Raw genomic sequence first — 24,928 nt, forward strand, 5'->3', positions numbered from 1 at the left:
GCTAATTCCCTGCTAGCGACCCATGGAGATCTGGCTAATGGATGGGTGCTGTGATAGGCTGTCGGGATAGCATTTGAGTCAAGGAGACTGATCATGTGCCTGACTGGACTAAATTCTTCTCATGGGGCTGCATTCTAGTGGCAGAGGTGATGTGCGTAAATAGATTGAGTAGTGAATTATTGCAGATGTATGCCGGTGGGTGGCACATCCAAGCTCCATTGAGATGAAGTGCTATACGTACCAGCGAGTCATGGCTGATATCAAGTTGTGATGAGGGTATGCATATCATGCAGGTCAAGTGTAATCCTTTCTGTGTGTGCTGGGTAGTGTCATGTTGTCTCCTCATCGGTGCCCCCACCTACCTCAGTTTAAATGTGACAAATCCACCTTTGGATCACTGTGGGCAGGATACTGTTTGTGGCAAAACGCAAACAGTAGCGAGATATAGATCAACAAAACCTACGCTTGGAACACTCTGTGGGCAAAACGCAAGTTGTGGCAAAACATAAAAAGTGGCATGACTCAATGTGGCAGGCTTACCTTTGGAACACTGGCAGCAGAGTGAAAGTGTGGCAAACACAAACAGTGAGTTGACTCAATGTGGCAGGCTTACCTTTGGAACACTGGCAGCAGAGTGAAAGTGTGGCAAACACAAACAGTGAGTTGACTCAATGTGGCAGGCTTACCTTTGGAACACTGGGGGCAGAATGCAAGTGTGGCAAAACACAAACAGTGGTGGGATAACAGGGCAGCAATTCTACATTTGGAACACTCTGGGGGCTGAATGAAAGGGTTTTAAACACAATCAGTGGTGAGATACCAAGGCAGAATACCTGCTTTTGGGACAGTCAGGGGGCAAGGGTTATTTGTGGCAAAACACAAACAGTGGTGTGGTAATAAAGCAGCAGGACCTACATTTGGGACACTGTGTGGGCAACATGCAAGTTGTGGCAAAACACAGACGGTGGTGAGATAACAGAGAATCAAAGCCTACAGTACTTTGGGGAAAAAGCAATTAATGGTAAAAAACAAACAGTGGCAAAACATGGCAAAATGCAAGTAGGGCCAATATACAAATCCTAGCAAGATAACAAGACCAAAAATACTACTTTTGGGACACTCTGGGGCAAGTAGTGGAAATATATAAGCAGTGGCAAGGTAACAAGGCAGCAAAAACTACTTTTGGGACAATCTGGGGGACAAAATGCAAGTAAGTGTCAAAATCCAAGCAGTGGTCAGGTAACAAGGCAGCACAATCTGTATAGGGAACACTGTGGAGGCAAAATGCAAGTAGTTGCCAAATAAAAACAGTGGCAAGATCACAATGCAGCAACATCTGTATTTGGGACACTGTGGGGGCTAAATGCAAGTATGGCATTACACCAACAGTGGTGAGATTACAAGGCAGCAAAATCTACACGTGGAACACTGTGCAGGCTAGATGCAAGTAGTGACAATACACAATCAGCGGCGAGATACAAAGTAGGCCTCCCTTATCTGAGCGTAGCTGTAGCGTGTGACGTATGGCAGAGCGGGGGCACCAGGGCAAACAGGTAAACAGGGATGGTAGGTGCCCAAAGGAAAGCACCTTTTTACCCGTGGCCTTCACTGGCTACCTGGAGAAGGCTGCTCTGGGTGAGTAATTCAAATAAGGCGTTCCGGATCTCGTGACCTGGAATACCAATTAGGATGTGACGAGGGCAGGCAGTGGGAGGGTGGAGGCAGAGCTGGGTCTTGGGGCCTGGCAGCACTGGGATGCATGAATGACGGATAGAAAATGTGACCGAACATCACTGTCCTCGATGGCTGTGAGTTCCATGAATAGCTGTTTGGAGGTCAGTGTGTCATAATGAACTTCCTTGGTATTCTTGGTTGCAGTCTCTGAGGAAGACGTCTGTAATCTCATTAAAGAAGTCCATGCATGTCTAGGGTGGACTGCAGATCAGAGGCATGGTGGCTGTTTGTGCATGTTAGAGCAGGAAGTGACATGTGAGGAGTTTCAAGCAGTTGAATGATGAGCATTCCAGGAAGGTGGAGTTACGTGTGGTATTGTGAATGACTGCACAACCGCTCTTGTCTCTGCTTGCAGATATGATGTATTGTGTATGAAGGGGGATGACAGCATCCAGGATGTATCTGTTGGACGGTTAGAACCAGGACCAGGACTCTGTGATGAAGGTGTGTGGTGGTAAGATCAGCAATGTCTGCTGCATGCTCTGAATGAGCTTGTACTGTTTCCAGGAGCAAGGATGTTCGATGTGGAGTGGCATTTCCAGGCATGGCTGAGGGTGGGGATTGGAAGTCTCAGGTTCAGACCTGGTGTGATCCCTCACATCATTCTCAACTTTTGCTAAATATGGGTAAGCGCAGAATGTGATACATGCCTTGTTCTCCTTGGGTGCACTTTACTTGTGCTTATAGAGCAATGAATGTAACCATTAATTTGGTAAAACAAGTTACTTTTGTACTAAGTATGCTAGAGTCAGGATATATAAAAAAAAATGAATACTTGAAACCTTCCATGATCCCCACTTACATCTTTCCTTACTTGTCGATCCAAAGTTAGGTTATTCAGTTTAATTCTTGGTTATGGATAATTGAGTGCATAATGACTCCTGTGAAAGGGCATCTTCATTATGGCCTTAGAGCATATTCATGCTGTTCAAATCACTATTTGTGTCTGCTTTCACAAAGTTGTTTAACCTAAAGTGAATACTGTGTTTCAACTGGTTGCGTCTGTTTGCATACATTTGTGAGGGTATCATGTCATAGTTTCTTTATCTTAAATGTTTAACTCAGTTGTGCTTTGTTTAAATTATACCACTTTTATTTGATTTTGTAATCATATATCTCTGAGCCACCTCTAAGCCCCACAATAATGAAGATTCATCATGCTGACAGCGCTGGACAGTCTTGATTCTATTAAAGACAAGGAGGCGAGCATTATGCTTTCTTTCTTTATTACTGCAAATCAGCACTTTCAAATTCAAACTTTTTTTTTCTTCTTTTTCAAACTGATCAACATTGTGTTCATGTCCCTTTTCTTGAACTAAAAGGGTTGTTAGTTTGTGTTCTTCCAAAAAAATGTCTCTGTATGGACTACCAAATCCCATGAATCCCTGCTTTCTTGTAGTCCTGCCTGAAACAGTCCCCTGTCCAATCAGTCTCGTCCTCCGTTAAATGACCCCCTTCAATGTGCCAATCTTCCTCTTTCTTTGGTGACCAATGTCTAATTAACTTTAAACACCAATTGTCAACTTCGACTGACTGAACTGCAGCCCTTGTCTGAACTTTCAACCTTCCAACGGAACTAGACTTGTCTTCCTGGTCTTGGCGATGTAGACCTCTCATGTCTGTTTCTGGTCTTGCCCTGCAATCAATAGACAAATAATCATAAGGGTGGGTCCTACTTCTTCCATGTTACTTATGTTGCAACAACTATATACAAACTTCTCATTACGTATTCAACATTATGTATATCCGGGTGGGATATAATGCTAGCCTGCTTATCTTTAATAGAATCGAGACTGCCCAGCGCTCTCAGCATGGCCAATCTTCATTCTATGGCGAGACAGGAGGCGAGCATTATGCTTGTTCAAAGCTGTCAATTACTGTATTCGCTATCTGGGAGATAGGCTTGAAATAAAAGGTTTTGAATGTGGATTCATTGGACCAATCTGCAGCTTTCATAATATCTTGCAATGGTACCCCTGCTGAGAATGCTCTAGAAGCCATCGCTCCCCTCACAGAATGAGCCCCAAACTGCTCCAAATCAATGCCTGCCCAGTGCATGACATCTCTGATCCACCTGGCAATTGTTTCTGTTGCTACTGCGTGAAATGGTTTCCTACGCACAATCAAAAGCTGAGTAACCCCTCTGGGCCTGTACTGCGCTGTAGCTGCTTCGTAGTCTTTAATGCATTGTGCTACGCATAATTTGCTGTTATTGGGGAAATACGGGTATGATATAATCGATGAATCTGACTTTGTCTTATTTGCTACATTGAATGCCACCCCTTCCGGGTAAAATATCTTTCTGTCCACTTCTAAGGCTTTTACATCTGATACCCTCCTGCAGGCTATAAGACAAAGACGCATAGCTAGTTTCTACGATAGTTGTGATCAGACAGATGTTTGTTATGTGGCCATGCCAGGAACAACTTAAAGACTTCCTGTACATCCCCGAGCGCTGTGTATTTGGGGCTTGGGGGTTTGCGCATCTTCATACCTTTTAGTAGTCGTAAAATCGTTGGGTGTTCATCTATCGGTGTTCCCTCTACTTTATCATGCCCTGCTGAAATGGCCGACCTATACACCCCAATAGTCCTATATGCTGCTCCTTCCGCGAAGCGCTGTGCTAGGAAATTGAGCACCTGTACTACAGGGGCTGAAACGGGATTAGTATCAACTCCCGCGCGGAATGCGCTCCACCTCTTCCACGCGGCAACATAGCTCCTGATGGTAGACGGTGCCCACGCGTCCCTGATACACTCGGAAGCGAGTTGCGAAATTCCTGGCAGATGCCATCTCTGCCCGAAACCCTGCAAGCCATCAGGCGAAGTGTGTCCCCCATGACTAGTGGATGGAATTGCCCGTTCGGATGCCGAAGGATGTCCACTCTGCGAGGAATCACTCTCGGGCAATCCGTAGAAAGTTCCATCACTACTGGAAACCACGGCTGCGATTTCCAGATCGGAACCACTAACACCAACTCTGCTTGCTCTCTGCGCACTTTCGCTAGAACTCTCGTTAACATCGCAAACGGGGAAAAGGCGTTGTGAATTGCTCCCTTCCACTGCTGCAGGAATGTGTCTGTGCCCGCTGCCGCTGGGTCTATCCTCCAGCTGAAAAATTTGGGTATCTGAGCGTTCAGCCTGGATGCGAATAGGTCGGTGTCCAGGGGACCCCATAAGGTCTAGAAACGCTGAAAAACTTCAGCCGGGAGACTCCAATCGCTGGAGTCTACCAAATACCGCGATTTCCAGTCCGCTATCATGTTTTGAACTCCTGGCAAGTATTCTGCTGATACCGATATTTGTTGCTTCAGGCAATAGTGCCAAAAATCTTTTGCCAACTCGGCCAACATCCTGGAGGAGGTCCCTCCCAGTTTGTTGATATATCGGACTGCCGATATATTGTCCATTTTGAGAAATACGCAGCATTATGCTCGGTCTTTCGTAAAGGCCTGCACTGCGAAAGAACCTGCTAGAAGCTCTAGGCAGTTTATGTTGAGCGATAGTTCCTGAGCGGACCATTTCCCTCCTGTTTGTAAGGATCCGCATTGCACCCCCCTCCCCGCTCTGCTCACGTCTGATTCTATGACAATGTCCGGGGTGTCTCAGAAAATGGCCTTACCATTCCAGGCTTCCATGTTTTGCAACTACAAGTGGAGTTCGGTGATGGCCTCCTGGTCCAGTGTTACTAACTGATGGTAGCCTAGCCCCCTCTGAGGTATTTTATCTTCAACCTTTGAAGCGCTCTGTAGTGTAGCGGACCGGGAAAAATAGCTTGAATGGAAGCCCCAAGTAGTCCGACTATTCGGGGTAGGCTGCGAAGAGACACTACTTTCTTCGCAACTATCGCTCTCAGTTCCTTTTTTATGCCTTTTATCTTTGCTGCTGGAAGTTCTAATGTGGCCTTCTTGGTATCCACTACGAAACCAAGAAAGTCCATCCTCTGAGATGGGCTCAGCTCGGATTTTTCTTCGTTTATGACGAAGCAGAGAGAGGTAATGAGTTTGCACACCCAAGTTGCTTGTTCTCGTAAACTGATGGCGCACTGTCCTAGTATTAGGATGTCGTCCAGGTATAAGATCATCCTGATCCCCCTTTCCCGATTAGCTGCTGCTACCGGATGCATGATCTTTGTGAACAGCCATGGTGCCGATGCTAGGCCGAAGGGCAGGCAAGTGAACCTCCAAATGTCCTCTCCCCATCGGAAACGGAGATATCTCCGGTGATGTGTTGCTATCGGGATGGTAAGATAGGCGTCTTTTAGATCTAGCCTGACTAACAAGTCTCCTTTTCTGAGAAGGTCCCGCAGGAGGTGAATTGACTCCATTTTGAAGTGTCTGTACACTACCCATTTGTTCAAATTCTTTAAATTGAAAACAGGTCTCACTTTCTCCCATCTATGCACCAAAAACATGTTGCTGAGGAAACCTTTGCCTTGCGTTCTTTCCCTTTCTATTGCTCCCTTGTCTGCTAGGCTTCGTAGTTTGCTGCATAGCCGCTCTGCTAAGGGCATGTGTATCTGTGCTGGCTCTCACGCTTGAGTGGGGGTGCCTACAAATTCTAGCTGGATGCCTGAAACTGCTTGCAATACCCATGCATCGCTGGATAATTCTTCCCATGCATTCAAGCACCAATGTGTCCTACCTCCCATAAGGAGAACAGTTCGCTGGGTACTCACCGCTTGGCGTGTTCGCTTGCCTGTAGGGCATGTGTATCTGTGCTGGCTCTCATGCTTGAGTGGGGGTGCCTACAAATTCTAGCTGTATGCCTGAAACTGCTTGCAATACCTATGCATCGCTGGATAATTCTTCCCATGCATTCAAGCACCAATGTGTCCTACCTCCCATAGGGAGAACAGTTCGCTGGGTACTCACCGCTTGGCGCGTTCGCTTGCCTGTAGGAGCCTCTTCCCCTGTGGTTTCTGGTGAACCGGGATCTAGTTGGAAAGAAATTGTCCTGTTGTCGGTTCTCCCAGTATTGGGCTCTGTGTCTTTGAGGCCTTCTGAACTGACCAAAGCGACCGGACGCCCGACCTCTTTGCTGTCCGGTCCCTGCAAAAACTCTCCCGGGGAAGATCTGTCTGATGGAGCTTTGCACCTTCTCGAGCGCTGAGTATGTCCCAACAAAATGGGACATTTCTTTTGCGAAAGTGTCTCCAAATAGCAGTCCTTTCGCTTCTCCTCCTGCTTCATCTGAGGCCAAGTCACTCAATTTTCCATCGATCTTAAGTAATACTCCATGTCTCCTCTCTGCAGAGAGGGCGCAGTTAGCATTACCCAATAGACAAACTGTTCTTTGAGCCCAGTTTCCCAGTAGCACGACGTCAACTGGCTCGCCTGTATCTGTGGCTTTTTCCACCAGGTCCATTATTTTGGTGAGGGGGTCTGCCATGTCTAGCACTCTGTCCTGGCATCCCCTGGCATCTATCTACTCCTTTCCATATATCTTTTGTCGCTTTTGTGACAAATGTCACCATTTTTGGATCCAATTCTGGTGCTTCAGTGACTTTCCCTGGTAAAAGCGGTCTCGGAAACTCCGCTCTCATCTTCGCCCCGACTTCCTTATCCAGTGGCTTCCGAAGGTGTAGTGCCATATATTGTGCCACTCTGGGCGAAGGCACCCACTCAGAGGATCTGGGATGAGAAATCGCCTTGGGGACAAACATCTCTAGTAGCCCTTTGTCTTCCTCATCTCAAGGTTCTTGCTTCGACTTGGGTTTAGGCATGACAATGTCTCCCTCGCCCTCATCGTCTGCTGAGTATCCTGCGTCCTCCTCTTCCCCTTCATTGTACACCCCTGGGGCAGGGGGTCGAGAGTCCGGCACTGTCGCCCTCATCATAAAGGCTTTCTTAAGCCTACTTATTGGGTCGGCTGACTCTTGAGGTGTTGAACCTACCTCTTCCGTGGAGCTCGGGCATCAAAGAGGAGGTCCTCTTTCAAGCTTTCTTACAGCCCTGCTCAACCTCTTTTTCGGGTTGTCTTGCTGATGTCCCCTCCCCTGGGCTCAGTGCCCTTTTCCTTTTTGGAACTTCTTTATCTGTCTTATGCTCCTGCAGCATGGCTTCCAAGTGGTCTAGCCTCTGTGCTAGGGGCATCATGCCCTCTGATACTGCTTGAGAAAGAGTCTCCTAGAACTTCCTTAAAGCTGAGGGAAAGATCCTCCTCCTCAGCTGCAGGCTGCTCTTCCCATTCTTCTGCACTCTGGGGAAGTGCTCTGGGAGCCTGTGTGGCTGTGGTAATGTGCCATTATATTTTCAAGCTACAGGTAGCTGTTGGAGGGGACTTCACTTCAGTGAATAAGCCACACAGTATATATTTTCTTTTTTTATGATCTATTCTGCTTGCCACTGGATGTGAAGTCTGCCGGCGTTGCAAATCCGTAATATGGCGCTTCCTCGTGCTGAGCCTGATGGGAGGGAATTGCCTCCTCGTGAACTGGTGTCTGCAGGGTGCTAGCGACCTCCGCGCACCTTGCGCTAGCTGTGTGAGAGGGGAAACACCTTCTCGCGCGCCGCGTCTGCGGGGTCCTAGAGGCCTCCGCGCACCATGCGCTGATGAGAGATGAGGAGGTGGGGCCGGCTGCCTAACACTGATGCGTTCGCCCGTGGCTCCGGCCCCAGCTTACTAACTTTTCGCCGAGGTAACATATACGCGAGCCGAGCGCTCGCGGCCACGAAATATATTTACTTCACTTTTTATTTTTTATTATTTATGTCTACGCGCGTCAATAAGTATGGTAGATGTGTGAAGCGTGCTGCTAAAACAAATATCTTTATGACAATCTCCTAATTACATATTGCCATGACATGCTGATAAATGGGACTTATCTTAGTTGGCAGCAACAAAGAAAGAGGAGGATTGGCACATTGAAGGGGGTCATATAACGGAGGACAGAGCCTGATTGGACAGGGGACTGTTTCAGGCAGGACTACAAGAAAGCAGGGATTCATGGGATTTGGTAGTCAATACAGAGAATTTTTTTGGAAGAACACAAACTAACAACCCTTTTAGTTCAAGAAAAGGGACATGAACAAAATGTTGATCAGTTTGAAAAAGAAAAAAAAATGTGAATTTGAAAGTGCTGATTTGCAGTAATAAAGAAAGAAAGCATAATGCCATAGAAGTAGTCTTCTTAAATGCAATCTATATTTGTCAAAATACAACATGCTTAGCAGTTCCATTACTTTACATATTCGTTGCAAAAACGGTTTTCGCATTGACCACAAATCTCCCATCCATTTTCTAATAAATTTCAACCAGTTAGACACACACCATAGTCTGTTTTACAACAGGATGATGCTGAGGTTTTGCCTTGGTTGGGTTAAGTCATATTCCTGTCTGCTAGTTGTCAAGAGCTTCCTTAGGAAGAGACCCATATGGACAAAGATAGGAGTCGCTCTAGTAAATGTTTCTTTGCAGCAAGATCCTGAGATATTTTTGTCTTTTTTAGAAAAAAAACTGTGTCTGCCAAGGAAATAAGTCAGAAATAATATAAAAAGCAACATTTTCTTACTTTTACATTTCCAAGGTTTTCGCTATAATGATTTCTCTCTGTTCCTTTTACAGGTTCACAAAAACATCTAATTCTTATTAAAGTTTAAAAGGGTGTTTTGCAGTGCTCACTTAAGAGACTGGAGATATTGCTTAGAAATAATCCGTTTCTCATGAAGCGTATATAGGATTAACGGCAACATGTTTGTGCATTACTCCCTGGGGAGTTTGACTAATGTGAAGCTTATTGCTACCATGAAAAAGGATCTCCACAATATATACGCATTTCTATATAATTACTTACTATAATCCGTACTGCATTTTATTATTTTTATGTACACGTGCTGGTAATAAGGCATTTATGTTCCCTGATGATGGCATCTGCTGACTGGTGTTTCAACTCAAATCAAGTCAAACTTTATTTTGGAATACACGTGCATTTCCATAAATGCAAAATGACTTCTGCTGGGAGACTGCTGCAATGCCCCCTGTCTCAGCATGAGTCTGAATGTGGGTCCTCCTCCTTATAAATCATACTTTGCTCTGCCCATGATACAGTAGAAGGAACATGTTCACGCGAGACCCCGCTGCTTACTTCTTCCAGCATTCAAGGTCCCTGTACGTGAAGATTGTACATACTGTGTGCTGCTTGTAGAAAGTCATTGGATTCATCCTGACCATTCATGGAGAGTGTACCATTTTCAACAGGCAACCGTAAGGAGAAATAGGGAACCAGGCCCCACTTGGTCTAGTCGTGCTTCGCTAATTGTCCGGGCATTTGTAATGGAGCTGGCAACAAGAATAACTTTGGCTGAGATACTGTTGACCTTCACTGCAGTGTCCGCAAGAGGAGTGGCTCATTGGAGGACCTTAGGCGAGCATCTAAATAGATGACCTCATGGCCTCCCTTCCTCTTCCTGCTGCCTGGTCGGACAGATGCCCTGCAGGCCTCTATCGGAGATAGCGACCTAATGAGGGCTTGATGGAGCGCTGTCCCTGCTGGCAGTAGGATTATTCTGCCATGCACAGTACTCCTGAAGTGGAACGCTATGACAGCCTGTGTGCCTTTGGATCAACTCTACACACTAACACTTTTGTGGGAAATTCCGGATGATCACAAAGCTACTTCCACCCTTTTTGGAATGACCAAATAGCTATTTTGTGCTGTGGGGCTATGCAGAGAGGTCAGAGGTATCTGTGCATGTAATGCAGGGGTCTGCAACCTTTGGCTCTCCAGATGTTTTGGACTACAACTCCCATTACTCCTAACCATCATATTCAATGGTAAGTGGCCATGGCAGTTGTAGTACATAACATCTGAAGAGCCACAGGTTGCAGACCCCTGATAATGTATGCTATGCATATTATGTAAGAAATAATACTTATTATGGAACATTCTTTTAAAAAAATGTTTTGGCTGCATGAGGCCAAACCTCTCCCCTGCACACTGTAATTTGGTCAAGATCAAATATTAAGTCATGTGAAAGGTTTTCAAGGATGCGTGACACAGCTTTCACAACGGTTCAACATAAAACCCATACACTTTAGTCACAATGGAAATGGGAGAAAAACATTCTTAATTAAAAACTACCACAAAGCAGACATAAATTCAGTCATATTACTCAATATGGCGAATCCCTCACATAACTCCAAGCCTAGACATATCCATACGAAGAACCATGAACTGCAGGAAAGAAACAAACCGACAACAGGCCTGCTATGCCTCCAGAATGTGGACAAATCTTACAACCTGCACCTGACGAGAACACTTCATCCTACTCAAGCGAAAGGTACTCAAGATCCTACTCTGTAGTGAGTGCCTCACCTAGCCCTGAAAGTCCTCTCACTTGCTCTATGCATGTTACTTCTCTGCTGATCTTGTACAGTACTCCTTATTTGTGATCCCTATGCAAACACAAATACATATAACACTAACATCCAAACGTGAATAAAATCAGTGTTTTTGTCTTACATAAATATGTACATTAGTGGCCTATTGATACTAACTCTTTTAAATACAATTAACTTCATTTCCACAAGGCTGTTTATTTGGCCTCGGTGACTCCACTGAAGGTACACAGACTTTTCTTGTGAAGTCATACCAAGGTGTTGGGGAAAAAACAAAGGAACTAATTTAAAGTCATTCCAAAAGTACTCTGGAACGTCTACCTACATGTGGCGCCCGAGTGTATGCCTGCTTTTAAGATAGTCCGTAAGTGTGTTGCAATTTGGGCGCCATCTTTATATTACGCACTGCCTTTCTTGCAGTGGGGGTCCAGAGGACAAGCTTCACAACACAATGAGTTTTGGCAGGGGCCCGATATACTTTTATTATAGTTTTGTGTGCACTGTACTGTAAATGTAAAAAGGAATCCTCCTGAACTAATCACCATCCCCTGCGCATCCTAACTTCTGGGTGCCCCCTCAGTAATTAATTTCAGCAGAGCTCTCGCATTAGTGCTAACTCGAAGAGGCAGCTATTAGGAGCTGGGCTGCTTTCCTGCTGCCAGAAGTTCCGAGTGCAGATTCGGAAAGCCCCTCCGCAGCCAGGAACGACAGATTGCTATAGAGTCTCGCATGATTTAGCCCTGGTCGACTCGGCTAATAAACGCAAGGGCAGGTTCGATGGACTCCATTAAGATTTGGTTCAGCCGCACCGCCACCCCCATGTGGCTTGAGGTGCAGTATTTGTGTGGGGATACCCTGTCAATTTAAATCACATATTTTTAATTGGAAGAAATAGTGGAAGGATGTAATTAGTAAAGTGTAATGTGAGGATATGTCTGCAACCTATCTCTGCGTTCCCCAAAAGAACTCTAATGGATGTTGGTGTTGTTTTCATGTGATGCAAGAAACACTCTGATTGAATTCTGATTTGATGTACGTTTTTTTTGGATTGCATGAAAATTAAACAGATCGTTATTTGGCTAATTCCGTGTTATGACCAGTGTAAGTATTTTGGTTGGTGATACTTTTTAGTTGTTTTTCTGACCAATAAATAGAATCATATATGTCTGAAATGGCAATTCCTAGAAAAATGCAATATACAATGTGTATTTTTTGTTTAGTAATATTTTTAACAAATCCTTTCATATTTCTATTTATTTACATTCACATTCAGGGAAGAACAACACTCTTTTGCTCACCAAAGAACGTACGATAGTTACGATATCAGATTTGATGGGAAGCAATGAGCTTCTTACAATGGGTGAGTTTGAGTGACATTCAGGCTAGGGTTTGGAGGGGAGTAAGTGGAACAGTCACCGGGGACAATACATGGGTGGACATACATAGTTTAAGGACAATCAACATTAGGCATATTTATGTGTAGGTAGTTAGTATGCACAGCTGTGTTAGGGATGTGACCAAGATGGGTCAAGTGCTGGAGTGGAGGAAGAGGAAGTGAGGAACAGAGGCAGGTGATAGGCAAGGAACATTTTTTAGCTCGAAGGCAGATGAGAGGTAGGTTAAGAGGGTAACTCGAAGGTGAGGAGGTAGGTTTTCAGTTTCGTTTTGAACAAATCAGTGTGGGCTGTTTCTCAGATGGAAGAGAATTTCATGCAAGAAGAGAAAAGGAGAGGAAGCGAGAGGAAGCACAGGAAGGGTGAAGTGGCATAAGGGTAGTTGAGGAGGCAGAACAGAGATTAGGAGAAGGCTTGTAGAACTGGATAGAGGAGGATAAATACAGTGTGCCTTACTGTCGATAGATTTGTGAACTAGCAGAAGAAATTTAAATCTGGCCCTGTTTTGCATCCTCAGAGATCCAGCCTGGTGATGGTAAGAGCAAGTAGGTGTGAAGTGAGGGAGTTCAAAGCGAGTCCTTGTTGTGAAGTTAATGATGTTGTTGAGAGGACAGAAAGCATAGTTGGGTAGACCAAAGAGGATGCTGGCACAGTAGTCCAGTTTAGAGAGCACAACAGTCACTTAGAGATGCTTGGTAGCGATGAAAGGAAGTAGGTGCAAGATTTTCATAATATTTAGCCTGTGAGGCGGTCCACCACTGCAATTTGGGAAATTAAAGTAGAGAAGGAATGTGAAGGGTCATAGACGTTTGCCTGATACATTTGGTCTCTTTAGCCTGAAGGCACCAGTCACTGTGTTCCAGGCACTAGAGACATGTGTACCATTGTGTCTGTTGCAAACCTGGTCCACCATCCAAGTGTCTAGTGCAGTACATTGAGTGGCCTGTCTCCTTGGCATCTATGATCCCTTCGCCAAAGTAGCAAGCCCCCTGCCACTCCTCATGTAGTAGCAATACAGGCAGAGTATAAAAACACTGAATTCGTTGACTTTCTGTGGTAGGAGGGTGAGGGTACTGTCGTCTGACATGCATAGGAAAAGGGTATCCCAGTAGAATAGTATGGTTTATTCATTTTATTTATTTTGATTGGTGTGGAGGAAACATGGATAGGATATAACCCTAAACTGTCTGCCCTATTATCCGATGCCAGTACTGCTATATTTTTCCATGTTGTCATTTGTTTGGTCTTATAGCAAAATGTATGAAGTTACTCAATCTGCACACAGCTACATTTACACATTATCAGTCCTTCTTTGTGGTGTCTAGTGCAAACACTATGCTCACTTCCCACATGGTTACTTCACCATTTGTGAAAATAGTTTATAATGTACACGTCACGTACCCATGTACAATTCTTTTTCAAGTGACCAGAGCCTTGGGCCACTGAGCAGAGCCATACTATTCTGTTCCTCTATTACTCATGGCAGGGTTGAGGGTCTAATAGCAGAAGCACATTGGTTGTCACTTAAACTAGGAATTTCTGCGTGCCCGAAATGCACCCACGGTACAGCTAGAAGGCTGCAACACGGCTTTGTTACAAGCGACGGTGTGCCTTGGTTGCCACGTGGCTAAATGAATGCTCAACACTCTTCTGCAGAACCTGTGACCGGATTGACATATGTGTTGCTGAATCGCAGGTCCCCCGGCTCCCTTTCCCCTCTCGGCCTCTTCCATGGCTGGATGCTGTTGTTCACAGCTTCCTTTGCCGCACTGCAATAGCAAGCAGTGAGGTTAGGGCGTGCTGGGCCTAAACAGCGTAGCCCCACCTATGCGGAAATGGAGGTAAGGCAGAATAATAATAGTCCAGCCATATTGGGCCAAAAAAGCCAAACTCGGACCTTTGATATAACAATGCAAGGCCCATCGGAGAATGTCATGGGGACCCTTCTCTGAGAAAATCCCCCAAAATCTGGTTTGGAGCTTTCCACCGTTTTGAAAAAGAGTCTCGTCATTTTCGATGTTTGTAATTTTTCACACGCGTTCAGAAACGCTGACATTGCAACCAAACTATGGGATTTGGAGGCATCATTTGAAAAAAATCCTCTTTATCAGGGTTTCCATACAAATACAAAAAATGGTCATTGTACATTGAACATTTTTGGGTGGCGGAGGGGCTTAGGGACTCTTATACTTATGTCTTATTTCGAATATTATCAAATGATCATTATTATAGCATTACTATAATTATTATGAAAATATGCATTAGTTGTCTAAATCAGTTTTTGCACGATGGGAGAGTATCACATACAACAGATGGCAGGTGGCCATAGTAATTATGCTTGTGTTTTGTGAGCTTGGACAGATGGTACATGTTATCTTCATACTCCGCCCATCCCCTATCGCCTGATGTTTACTTATAAGAGGGACCCTGCTGTGAATGTGGCAATTGCATTCGCCGGTGCAGTAGCAGAGGGTCTATTCGCCTGTTACTGCAATGTCTCTGCTCTGTCACCTTTAAATGTGGGTGTGCATTAGGCCCGCTGCATTGAAAGAAAGTCAGAGGACTGATGATGTTCAGAAATGATGATACACAGTATGGGTGGCTCTTCTTCCCTGACCTGCAAAGTGCTGCAACAAATCTGCCCTGTCTTTCCTAGACTTTGTGCATCTTGTGGGACCAGAGTTGTCATCCTGGTCACAGTTCAGTCCGGTGTCACCATGGTGGCATTGTTGGATGTCTGTGGCCCTGTGATTGTTTTAGCTGTGCAGTTTGTAGGTGAGTTATATCCTTACTATTTCAAAACATGCCCAATTGTTCTCTTTTTCCTTTCATGGTTTGTACCTGGCCGGCGGAGCTTGTAGTTGCGCATTATTGCAAGTAGGATTTCAAGTTCCAGGAGCCATACACTGCCAGGTCTCTTCTAAACTGTCACTCCCTCACTGGATTGCAGGAATGCACAGTATACTTACCACCTCATGCACAAGTCCAAGTCCATGCTTCATTCGCTATTCGTAGCATTTGATGTCCCCAATGGTGATCGGTTCATGACCTTTACTGTAAATAGACCCTTGTGCAGCTTGGGCGAAATTCTGTAGCAGTAACACTGTTAGCAAATCATACAAGCTTTATATAAAATGTTGGATTAAAGCATACACCATGCTTCGCTGCTTGCTGTGCAACCTACACCAGCCCAGTTAATCATTTCAGATAATATACAGGCGTGTCTTCTTGTCTAATGTGTCATGTCATTGATCATGCAACACCTTTGTTGACATTTTCAGATGTCACACAATACCTTAGCCCACCATTTCAGCTAAAATCTCACTCTCTGGTTTATCTTTTCAGATATTTTACTGGGCAACATGCTGCATGAGGCAACCCCATCTTTGCTTATAGATTAGTGCACTGAGTTGGGACATTTGATTGTGTACCTTTATATGTACTGTATTCCTTTGATGGCTGGTTTAATGGGGATTTCTTTTAGAGAGAAACATGTTGGCACATATGGAATGCTTACTGTTCCGTATATCTAAAATAGAGATTACGCGTTTTTACATTATGGATGCATAAAAACAGATCAAAACGCAGATGTAATCGACTAATGAGATTAAATGTTAGTGAAAAATGTCATGTTTATTACTGTGGTCTATTTGGTGTTAGTAGAACAGGCGGTGCTTCTGTAGAGCGTGATCGTAGCAATACCAGAGAGACTTTAACAACGCAATATCTTTGTGTTTCAGGTGTAGAAGAATGCTGAATATATCTGAATAAGGGGATTTCAATGCACAGTTTTTTTGTGATGTTTGCAGTAACACAGTGACCTAATCTATATGTCTCCTGAAGAAGGCACAAGAAACAAGATCTGTTGAAACATATTTTTAAAATGTATAGATACTATGATCGCTATTCTTCATGTTATCCTATGTCCGAGTGCTGTCTTCCCCCCAGATATTGAGCAAACAGTTATGCCGCCATTGCTGGCAAACCTGCATGCTAACAACCAGGCGGGCGAAAACCGTAGATTGTGCCTTTTCGCGTGAGATCTCCATTGATGCCTATGTACGGTCAAGTGAACTGGGGACGGGGGAGGGTACTGACTTTATGGCGGCTGTAACCTGTCAAAAGTGGGTGAGTTGACTTGAGAATGAAGTCGATATCGCTTCCAGCGTTTGTAATATAAGCATGTGAAAACGTGTGTATATATATATATATATATATGTATGTATTTTTGCGGATCTGATCTTTTAGACTTTCGATTAAGCCTTTATTTTGTCATATGATTGAATGTGACATAAGCGCTCACTCAACTGACAGAGAAAAAGAGTGAGGTGGTTTACAGTTTTGTGAGTGAATGAATAGTGGGTATTTGTTCTGGCGCTATGAATTAAAAGTGTTTTGACCTGCACAAGAGGTTTACAGGTAAACCTTAATAAATAATATTTTTGCATCAGTATATGTAAATATATATACCACGGGCTAGAGCACAATTGATTGATTGATTGATTGTTTATTTGTATAGCGCCTATACACAATGTGTTTCAAAGCATTTCAAGGAGGGAATATGGGAGAATACAATTACATTCTTACAAGTCCTTGAAACAATTTAGAATGTGAAAAATAACTATCATACTCGGCCTGGCAACATTTCAGATAGTGCAAGTGCAAAGAACATTTAAGGAGAAAAAACGGGTGGGAAGAATGAGACAAAACAGTCAGTAACATTACTATGCCTGACGACAATTGATGTAGTGCATGAATAACAAGAGGAGTGGGTTGGGGGGGTGGAGAGAGGGAGGAGGAGAGGAACAAACGACTATCTTAATAGGTCAGATGACTATTCAGAATAGTGCTGGGGGAAGTGCGAGGAGAAGACAAGGAGGAAAGTGGGGACAGACAAGCTGCTATCAGAGGTCATGGGACAAAAGATAGGAGTAACTGCTAATGGACACAGAAAAAGGGGGGGCAGGAGGAGAGGGGAAAGTGGCTGCCGAGACAGGAGGAGAGGGGAAGGAGGGGGGGGGAGAGAGGGGAGACTGCAAAAGACAGACAGCTACGATTACTACGTCTTCCGGCAATTGAGGTAGTGCCATGTTTTAGCAAGACAGGGGGAGCTAAAGGGGGTGTAGAGGGCAGGTGGAAGAGAAAGAATGGCGGCTAGGAGTACTATGCCTGATGGTCATTGGGGTAATGTCAGACTTTGATAAGAGAGGGGATTGTGGTACGATTGCAGAAAGTGGCCCCACTCTGCCCTAGAGGTCCATAAAAAGGTTAGGGGGTACATTTTCTCATCTACCCAGCCATTTCCCCTGACGGTCCTTATAGCCACTGACTTGAAATGTCTTCACTGTGGCGTGAAAGTGGGTGATGTGGTGTCCACCTGCAAAGAGGGGTACCCACATGATACTGCTCCTTGGGGGTGGAGTGAACCAACCAGTCTGCCCCCTACATAAAAACTATGGGTCTCAGTGGGATATGTGGGTGGCACTTCAAGATCCACCAAGGCTGGATGATTGCCAACGTGCATCACATGCTCTGTATTACCAATGTTGAATTTGGGGCCAGCAGTGCAGGGGATAGGCTGGATTACGAATAGCCTTGCACCCACACTGATGCTGCTCTGCAGCAAAAGGCAGATGATCCCAATGTGGGTTTCCTTCCTTTTAGTGTCTCAGCCTGGCACCACCATGCTTTGGTAATGGGCAGCAATGGACTGGCCACTGACATGCCAGCCTATTGAAGGACAGCACCTTCCCACCATTTATGGCATAAGGCCCATTGAAGTTGTTTCCCAATTATGTTAGTGTAGCAGATTTGTTAACCTTTTCGAATTATAACAAGGACACGTCTAGCAATTCTGTTGGTTGCTTCTGTCACTTTCATTGAAATGCGCCCTTTTTTGTATAGGAACCAACCTGTCTTTCCAGCAGGTGCTTTTAAACCTGTTTATATTTAGCGATCTGCACCTTCTAAGCGAAAGGCTGTTCAAAGACAAGTGTGTATTTATTTTGAAGGAGAACTCACGTCCAAGCCCAGGAATCCAGGGCAGTCACTTTTCGGAATGGTTAGACACACTCAGTGTACACTTTGTGTGTTTATACTGCCGCCTAAACTGACATTATGCATCTGTATGCTACTGCCGCCCTGCAACATGGGGTTAGGCAACATGTATGTTTTTGCAAGCACTTATGTAACTAAGTAAGCCCCCCCTGCAACATGGGGTCAGGCAACATGTATGTTTCTCTAGGCACTTATGTAACTAAGTAAGCCTTCTGTAGCCAAGGGCTGTTGTGTGCTTTATAAATGCAAATAAATAAATAAAGAAAAATAGTGATATCCTTGGCAGCCAGCGTGCACACACACACGCTACCTTTTCATGCATATTGCAACTAGAGTGTTGACAGACAGCTCGTTGTACAGTGGGCCCCTTTCATCTCCTGTGAGATAAGGCATGCCTTATGATAAGATGCAGTGTGGGATTACCGGCATCTGTATATTCCAGGCAGGGCTGATTAGAAATGATGGTATCAATGACATTAACAGAATCTCACAAAGCCTCGCCACGTCTGTTGCCCCAAGTGCTAGCTCACATTTTGGAAGCAGCGAATATTCAACAGGTGTGCGGTCCAGATTGTACACCTTAACAGTAATGCAGCTGGCAGGTGAGATGGGGGAAAGGATCTGGGATCTCTGATTGTCTTCATTGTAGCAAATCAAGAGTGGGAATTGGAAGACTGCACAGCATCTTACCCCATTTGTGCCTACGTATTGTTTAATTTCCACCAGTTGTCAATTACACACTGAAAAACCAAATTAAAAGGTGGCAAAAGAAAGACATATATGCATTCACTTTCTTTCCACTAACGAATGCGCCATCTTCTGCATAGGTCTTTCAAGCTTCCTCATTCATGCATAAACAATGGCCTGAGCGAGGCCACATTTGATGGAATTTCTCTAGGCAATTGCAACAAGGAAGAATGATGGAGCAAAGGCTTGGAATGAATTCCTGCTATTGGCGTTGCACTAAGGCCGAAACATGTGTGGCGTTGCACAATGGATGATACCTGACAGTTCGGCATGAGTTTCCCCTTTTGGGGTGGGACCAAGCCTGATTTGCATATGGACTTTCCCTTTTTGTAATGCCACGGTGGACTTGATGGATTAGGAGCTGCTCAGATCAATGCCAGTGGTTGTGAAATATTTCATACCTTCCTGCCATCACTCTTCTGGGTTGCTTTTGCCACCGTATGTGGACAGGTATACCCAAATGTGGGGCCCAGCCTAGCGTTTCTATAAACGTGAGCAACCGCTCTCTAATCACGCCCAATGTGGCCAAAACTTGTCTAAACTATTTGTGGTGTCATGCAGATGGGAGGTCCACTAGCAGTACAGGCTGGGTGTCTCCTGTTGGAGTGGGACCCAGTCTCATTTGCATATGATCTTTCTCCTTCTTTAAGGCATGGCAGGCAAAGAACAATGGTCCGGAGAGTTGCCCAGATCCATGAATGTGGTTGTGACTTATTCCACACCTTAAAACCATACCTCCCCAGTGTTGCACTTCTTCAGGCAACTCATTGCTAACTCTATTTATTTCCAAAGAGCCTGGTCCTCCGAACCCTCCCATCAATCATCATTACATGTTCATATGCTGTTGCCATAGAAATACATCTTTTGTATGTAGTGTAACGTTTTAATCTTGCTCCAAATATCCTACATATATCCTACATTTACCCACTTACCCACCTCAACATATCCCCCCCAAATGAACTGATATGTACATAATCTACAATAATATATGCAATCTTCCATCCTCTAGGGTTGGGGTCTTCAACAGTTGGCTAGCCAGATGTTTTGCGCTACAACTACCATCACAGATAGCCAGCATAGTCGTTAATGAGGGATCATGGGAGTCACAGTCCAAAACATCTGGAAAGCCAAATATTACAGACTCCTGTGCAAGAGGATGGGCATCTAAAAGATACCAGTCATTTTGGTTTGAACATTTCATTAGCATATAATGCAACACACACTGTATAACATAGTGTGTTCACAATACGCAGGCAGATCTTAGGGTAGCCTGCCAAGAGTCACGTGGTCTTTGCTGCATAACCTTATAAAAATGGACACCAGTCTTCTTCCTACAGTTCTCTTTGTCTTAAGTGACACTCTCCAATTTGTTTTCACATCCTACATACTCTTTCCTTTTTCTCTCCTACTGTCTCGTTTGTTCCCTGGGTTTCATCTTCATTATTTTATTTTGTTGACTTACCCGTCATCAAAATACAAATAATGTGAAAGAAAGGTGTGTTGATTGGATACAATTTAACTTTCAGCTTGTCTAAATCAACTAATGTTCCATCATCAATGAAGTTTCCAATCCTATTCATTTGGAATTCGATAAGCCTGAGCCTGTTCTCTGTTGAAAACCTCAATACGTTTTGGATTGTCCCTTACTAGTGTTAATGTACCTTGTTCAGGTTGCCCACAGTGTTTCCACACCTCAGTCCCTACCCAGAGGAGGAATTGGGCTGGAACAAGAACAAGCTTCGCCTTGGCAGAATTTGCCTTGAAGGAGTGTCATTCTGCCCTCAACTTCCCGTGGGACTAAGGCTCCAAAATATGTCATCCATGAGCAGCCCAATGCATTTCTGCAGCATGCATGCCCCTTACCTGGAAACGCATTTCAGGAGACTCATAGTAAGCAAGCCTGAATGATTAATTTACGAACTCAGCAAAGTTCTTAGTGAATTGAGACATTTATTCAAGCTGAACAGCCCAAGCCTCCCATCCATAAATAAACACTGGCCAAATTAGCATATATGCCTTGTGGTTTACAGAAATGTTTCTGCTAGTGTGAGTGGTGTGACAACTGAAATGAGCAGGGAGTCAACATTTCATCACCTGCTCAGTTGCCTTTCATGCTTGCATCAATTCTGTGATCTTTCTTTTCTACCCCAAAATGCTTTTTTGCTTTTATGCAAATGGCCAAGACTCAGTCTCTCCTTCAGCTGCCGCCCAGCTTCAATGTATCCGTTTCCTTCAGGAGGTTGAGTGTTGCTCGACGCGGGCTGACGATCCCTCCCTTCCTCCCCATCGACATCTCTGTGATACTCCCTCTGCCCCTACAGGAAGGGAGGATACCAAAGTAAATTTAGTCAATTTCCAGCACTGTCCATACACCTACAATATCTTATAACCGTTGTGAAAACCGCGAAAACTGTGGCAAGTCGACTGAATGATGCAGGGGAACCAAAAGGATGTCGTGTGAGACAGGAACTTTGCACATCAGGGAAAAGCAATGAACTTGCATAAATCAACGAATGGTTGCACATATGGGCTTCCACTATCAAATAGTGAGGTCAGAGACAAAAAATAGATAACTCGAGGCACGCAAACATGGACACTTGCACCACAGACAGATACATTGTTTTTATCAGTTTAACAGATCCATCAAACCATTTCAGAAACATAGGTGCTTCGAATGCATCGAATGGGTTTGTCTGCTGCTCTTAGGGGTCTTTACAGCAGTGTTGCTCGAGTAAGTCTGCCGTAGATATGCATTTGTTTGGAATGAGACCTATTTCATGGTTATGCCTCTGCTAAGGTACGTTTACCACTTCGACCCTAGAGTCTGTGGTGAGAGACACAAAGGATATCACCATGTTTATTTTAGACCTTTAGGCTGATGCTTGCACCAAAATTGAAACTTTTCAGAGTGTTGATGCTTATTGCTGACCATTGGCCATAGAAAGTCCTCGATTTAACATGTGGTCTCATTGTCAATGGGCTTGCGAAACCCCTTCTGATGTGTTATCGTATGTTGCTTTATACCATACACTGCAGCCATTTCGATGGTCTCACCAAGTGTCACAATTACATTACAGAAATGTGTGACTCAACTCCAGCTGTTGCAGCCCTACTGCTTTTGTTATTCTAGAGCAGCTCTCCAGATGTTTGGTGCCACGCTCGTCAAGATCCCTTAGCATTGACTCTGCTGGCTAGGGCTGATGGGGTTTGATTTTCAAAATATCTGGAGAGTCAAAGTGTGCTGAACCCGGTTAAAGAGCGGGGTCTCCAACTACAAACTTTGAGGATAACAAGAACACCAGGTTTTTTGTATGATGACCAAACAAAACTAACTCCCAATAAAATGTGTTATAGTCACATTAGATTTGCGTTTATACTCAGAAGACAAGGATTGGATTTGGCTCCCGATGGCTGGACTTGGAAAGTTACTGGGAACAGGAAGTGGCCCGTCTCACATCATTTCTTTCAGGGTGATGCACACCTTTTAAGCTGACCTGAATGATTGCCACACGTGGTGGTGCTGTCGGCCTGTATGCCTTTACATCTGGTTGCTCTTCAAGAAATTGATTGGCAGACAGTGACCAGGAAATTCCCATAAGAGCAAAACCTTCCTGTTCAAATTAGGGATCCTTTGAATTACACTCCTCGACCCATTCTCCATCCAGCGCCGATTCTTAAGCCATTTTGTCTGTCATTTGCACAGTATGTTCGGCTCCTGCTGTGTACATCTTATGAGCAATGCAAATCTCAAAATATTCATCTATTTTGCTAACCCTTTTCGCATCTATCTGGTCACAAATGCTCTTTAATGGCATGTCTTTACTTTGAATTACTCTTCTCTGATGTTGCTCTGTTTTATTGAGGCGGGAAATATATTGATGGAAAAGTTGTGTTTTATAAATGAAGATTTGCAAGCCGTGCCAAAATGCAAATACACATTATTAAAAGCAAACATTTTATTTTTTGAATTGCTTGTCAATACCCCGTGGTTTAGCTTAAGCTCATTCCTGTGATTAAAAATGCACATGTTTGTGTATTTCAGGAAAAAATGCCAGAAGAGGAGAGGAAACGAAAGGCGTCAGCGGCAGAAAAGCATTCACCAGACAATGTAGATTCAAGGAGTGAATTTGGCAACTTAGAAGAGGAGAAAGAAAAGACAAGGCTTCTCCTAGAGCGGTTGAAAACCCTTGAGGTAAGCCAGAGTGTAAAACGATGTCACACATGAGGGAGATCTCCACTCCTGCTGATGCTGAGTCACACATGCTGGTTGCAGTAAATTCTATCTGTTCCAGCAGTTCACCTCCGCTTGTGTGGCACAGCAGTGATCTTTGCAAAGTATTTACCATGGATGAATGAAGAGGCCTATCTTGGAAACACTTTGTTTTCTGACAAATGTCAAGAATCAGGTACCCGTAAAACTAACATCATAAATAATGCTAACGGTGGTCAACCATGAATTGAGCTAAAGCATTGTCTGGTACGATAAGAAACATGGGCGCTCTTTCGGTTAATGTCTCACAGCTCCTGTGATAGGGAGGGAAAGAGGTGTGTGATTTCAGTATCTCTCACAGTAGACCTTTTTGTGCTCCCTCTGTTACATGTGTTTACATGTGTATTATTAGGATGTGGGGATTTGATTTTTGCCCAAATGTGAACAGTCAGTACAACAGTCCTTTTATATCAGACAATACATCTCATTGGCAAGTTTGCAAGCTGGAAATCAAGAAACTCTGTGTGTACAGAGATGGCAGGCACATGTCTAAAAAAGTAGGGCAGTTTATTTGTAGTTTGTAGCCTGTATTATGTTGTTGTAATTTATATAGCACCATTTTCCCATTTGTATGGCCTCAATGTGCTTTGTGGTTGGAACGCCCCCACGGACCGAAGTCCAGGTATGGGAACCTTCTTAAAATGTATTTTGTAAGATGTGGGTGTGCATACTAACAGGATTAGGATTTAGGAGGGCTGGCTAAGCACCAGTAAGCAACCCAGAGGTCAGGTACATGGACGAGTGCGTTCGGTGGTCAAGTCAGAGTGCTAGTGCAGGAGACTCGATGTGTGCCCAGCTAGACCAAATTTGTCATAGGTTGTCACTGTATATTAATGGTAGAGATGGTGAGGCATGCCAGGGGTTTCAGTGTGGACGGCTATGTGAACAGCTAGACCGAATTTCACATAGCCATAGCTGCATTCTAGGGTGCATGGATGGAGAGACGTGCCTATGGAATGTGTCCATAGACGTGGTGCAATTTATACATACAGTAAACTCATACAAAGTTTATCTTCAATGGCACTTTCCTAGGTCTCCCAAGTTGATAGGGTGATTGTTTGAGTGCATCTTCTGGTGGGGCATTGAATACTAAAATGCAAGTAGAGAAAATATCATGGCTATATTTAGATCTAAGAAAACTGTTTCCTGTTATGTTATTTTAGTTATTTGTATAGCGCATTCTTCACCTAATACTGCAGTTAAAAATGAAATACAATTCTCCAGCATGGGGTCTGGCATGGATTCACATGCTCATGAATATTCCCCGTCGTCAGGCTGGGAATCCTCGGTAAAGAAAAAACCAGTATCAGTTTCGTTTCTGATCTGTCTTTCGTAGTAATAACCAATCACTGGTCTCTGCGTCATACTGACCACAGCCAATGACTGCC

The 24,928-nt window shown here is 44.3% G+C and overlaps 1 protein-coding gene across 4 annotated transcripts in view; it reads left to right on the top strand.

Annotated features, from left to right (window-relative positions):
- Positions 1 to 24,928, top strand: part of NCKAP5 (NCK associated protein 5) — a 1,061,124-nt gene that overhangs the window by 512,520 nt on the left and 523,676 nt on the right. For all 4 annotated transcript variants that reach the window (XM_069616577.1, XM_069616575.1, XM_069616574.1 and 1 more), the window contains one exon: positions 23,313 to 23,462. In XM_069616577.1, the coding sequence (XP_069472678.1) occupies positions 23,313 to 23,462 (150 nt within the window). The remainder of the gene's footprint in view (positions 1 to 23,312; positions 23,463 to 24,928) is intronic.

The sequence above is a fragment of the Ambystoma mexicanum genome, chromosome 9 (genome assembly GCF_040938575.1).
Source record: "Ambystoma mexicanum isolate Mex_15411 chromosome 9, UKY_AmexF1_1, whole genome shotgun sequence".
NCBI classification, from domain to species: domain Eukaryota; kingdom Metazoa; phylum Chordata; class Amphibia; order Caudata; family Ambystomatidae; genus Ambystoma; species Ambystoma mexicanum.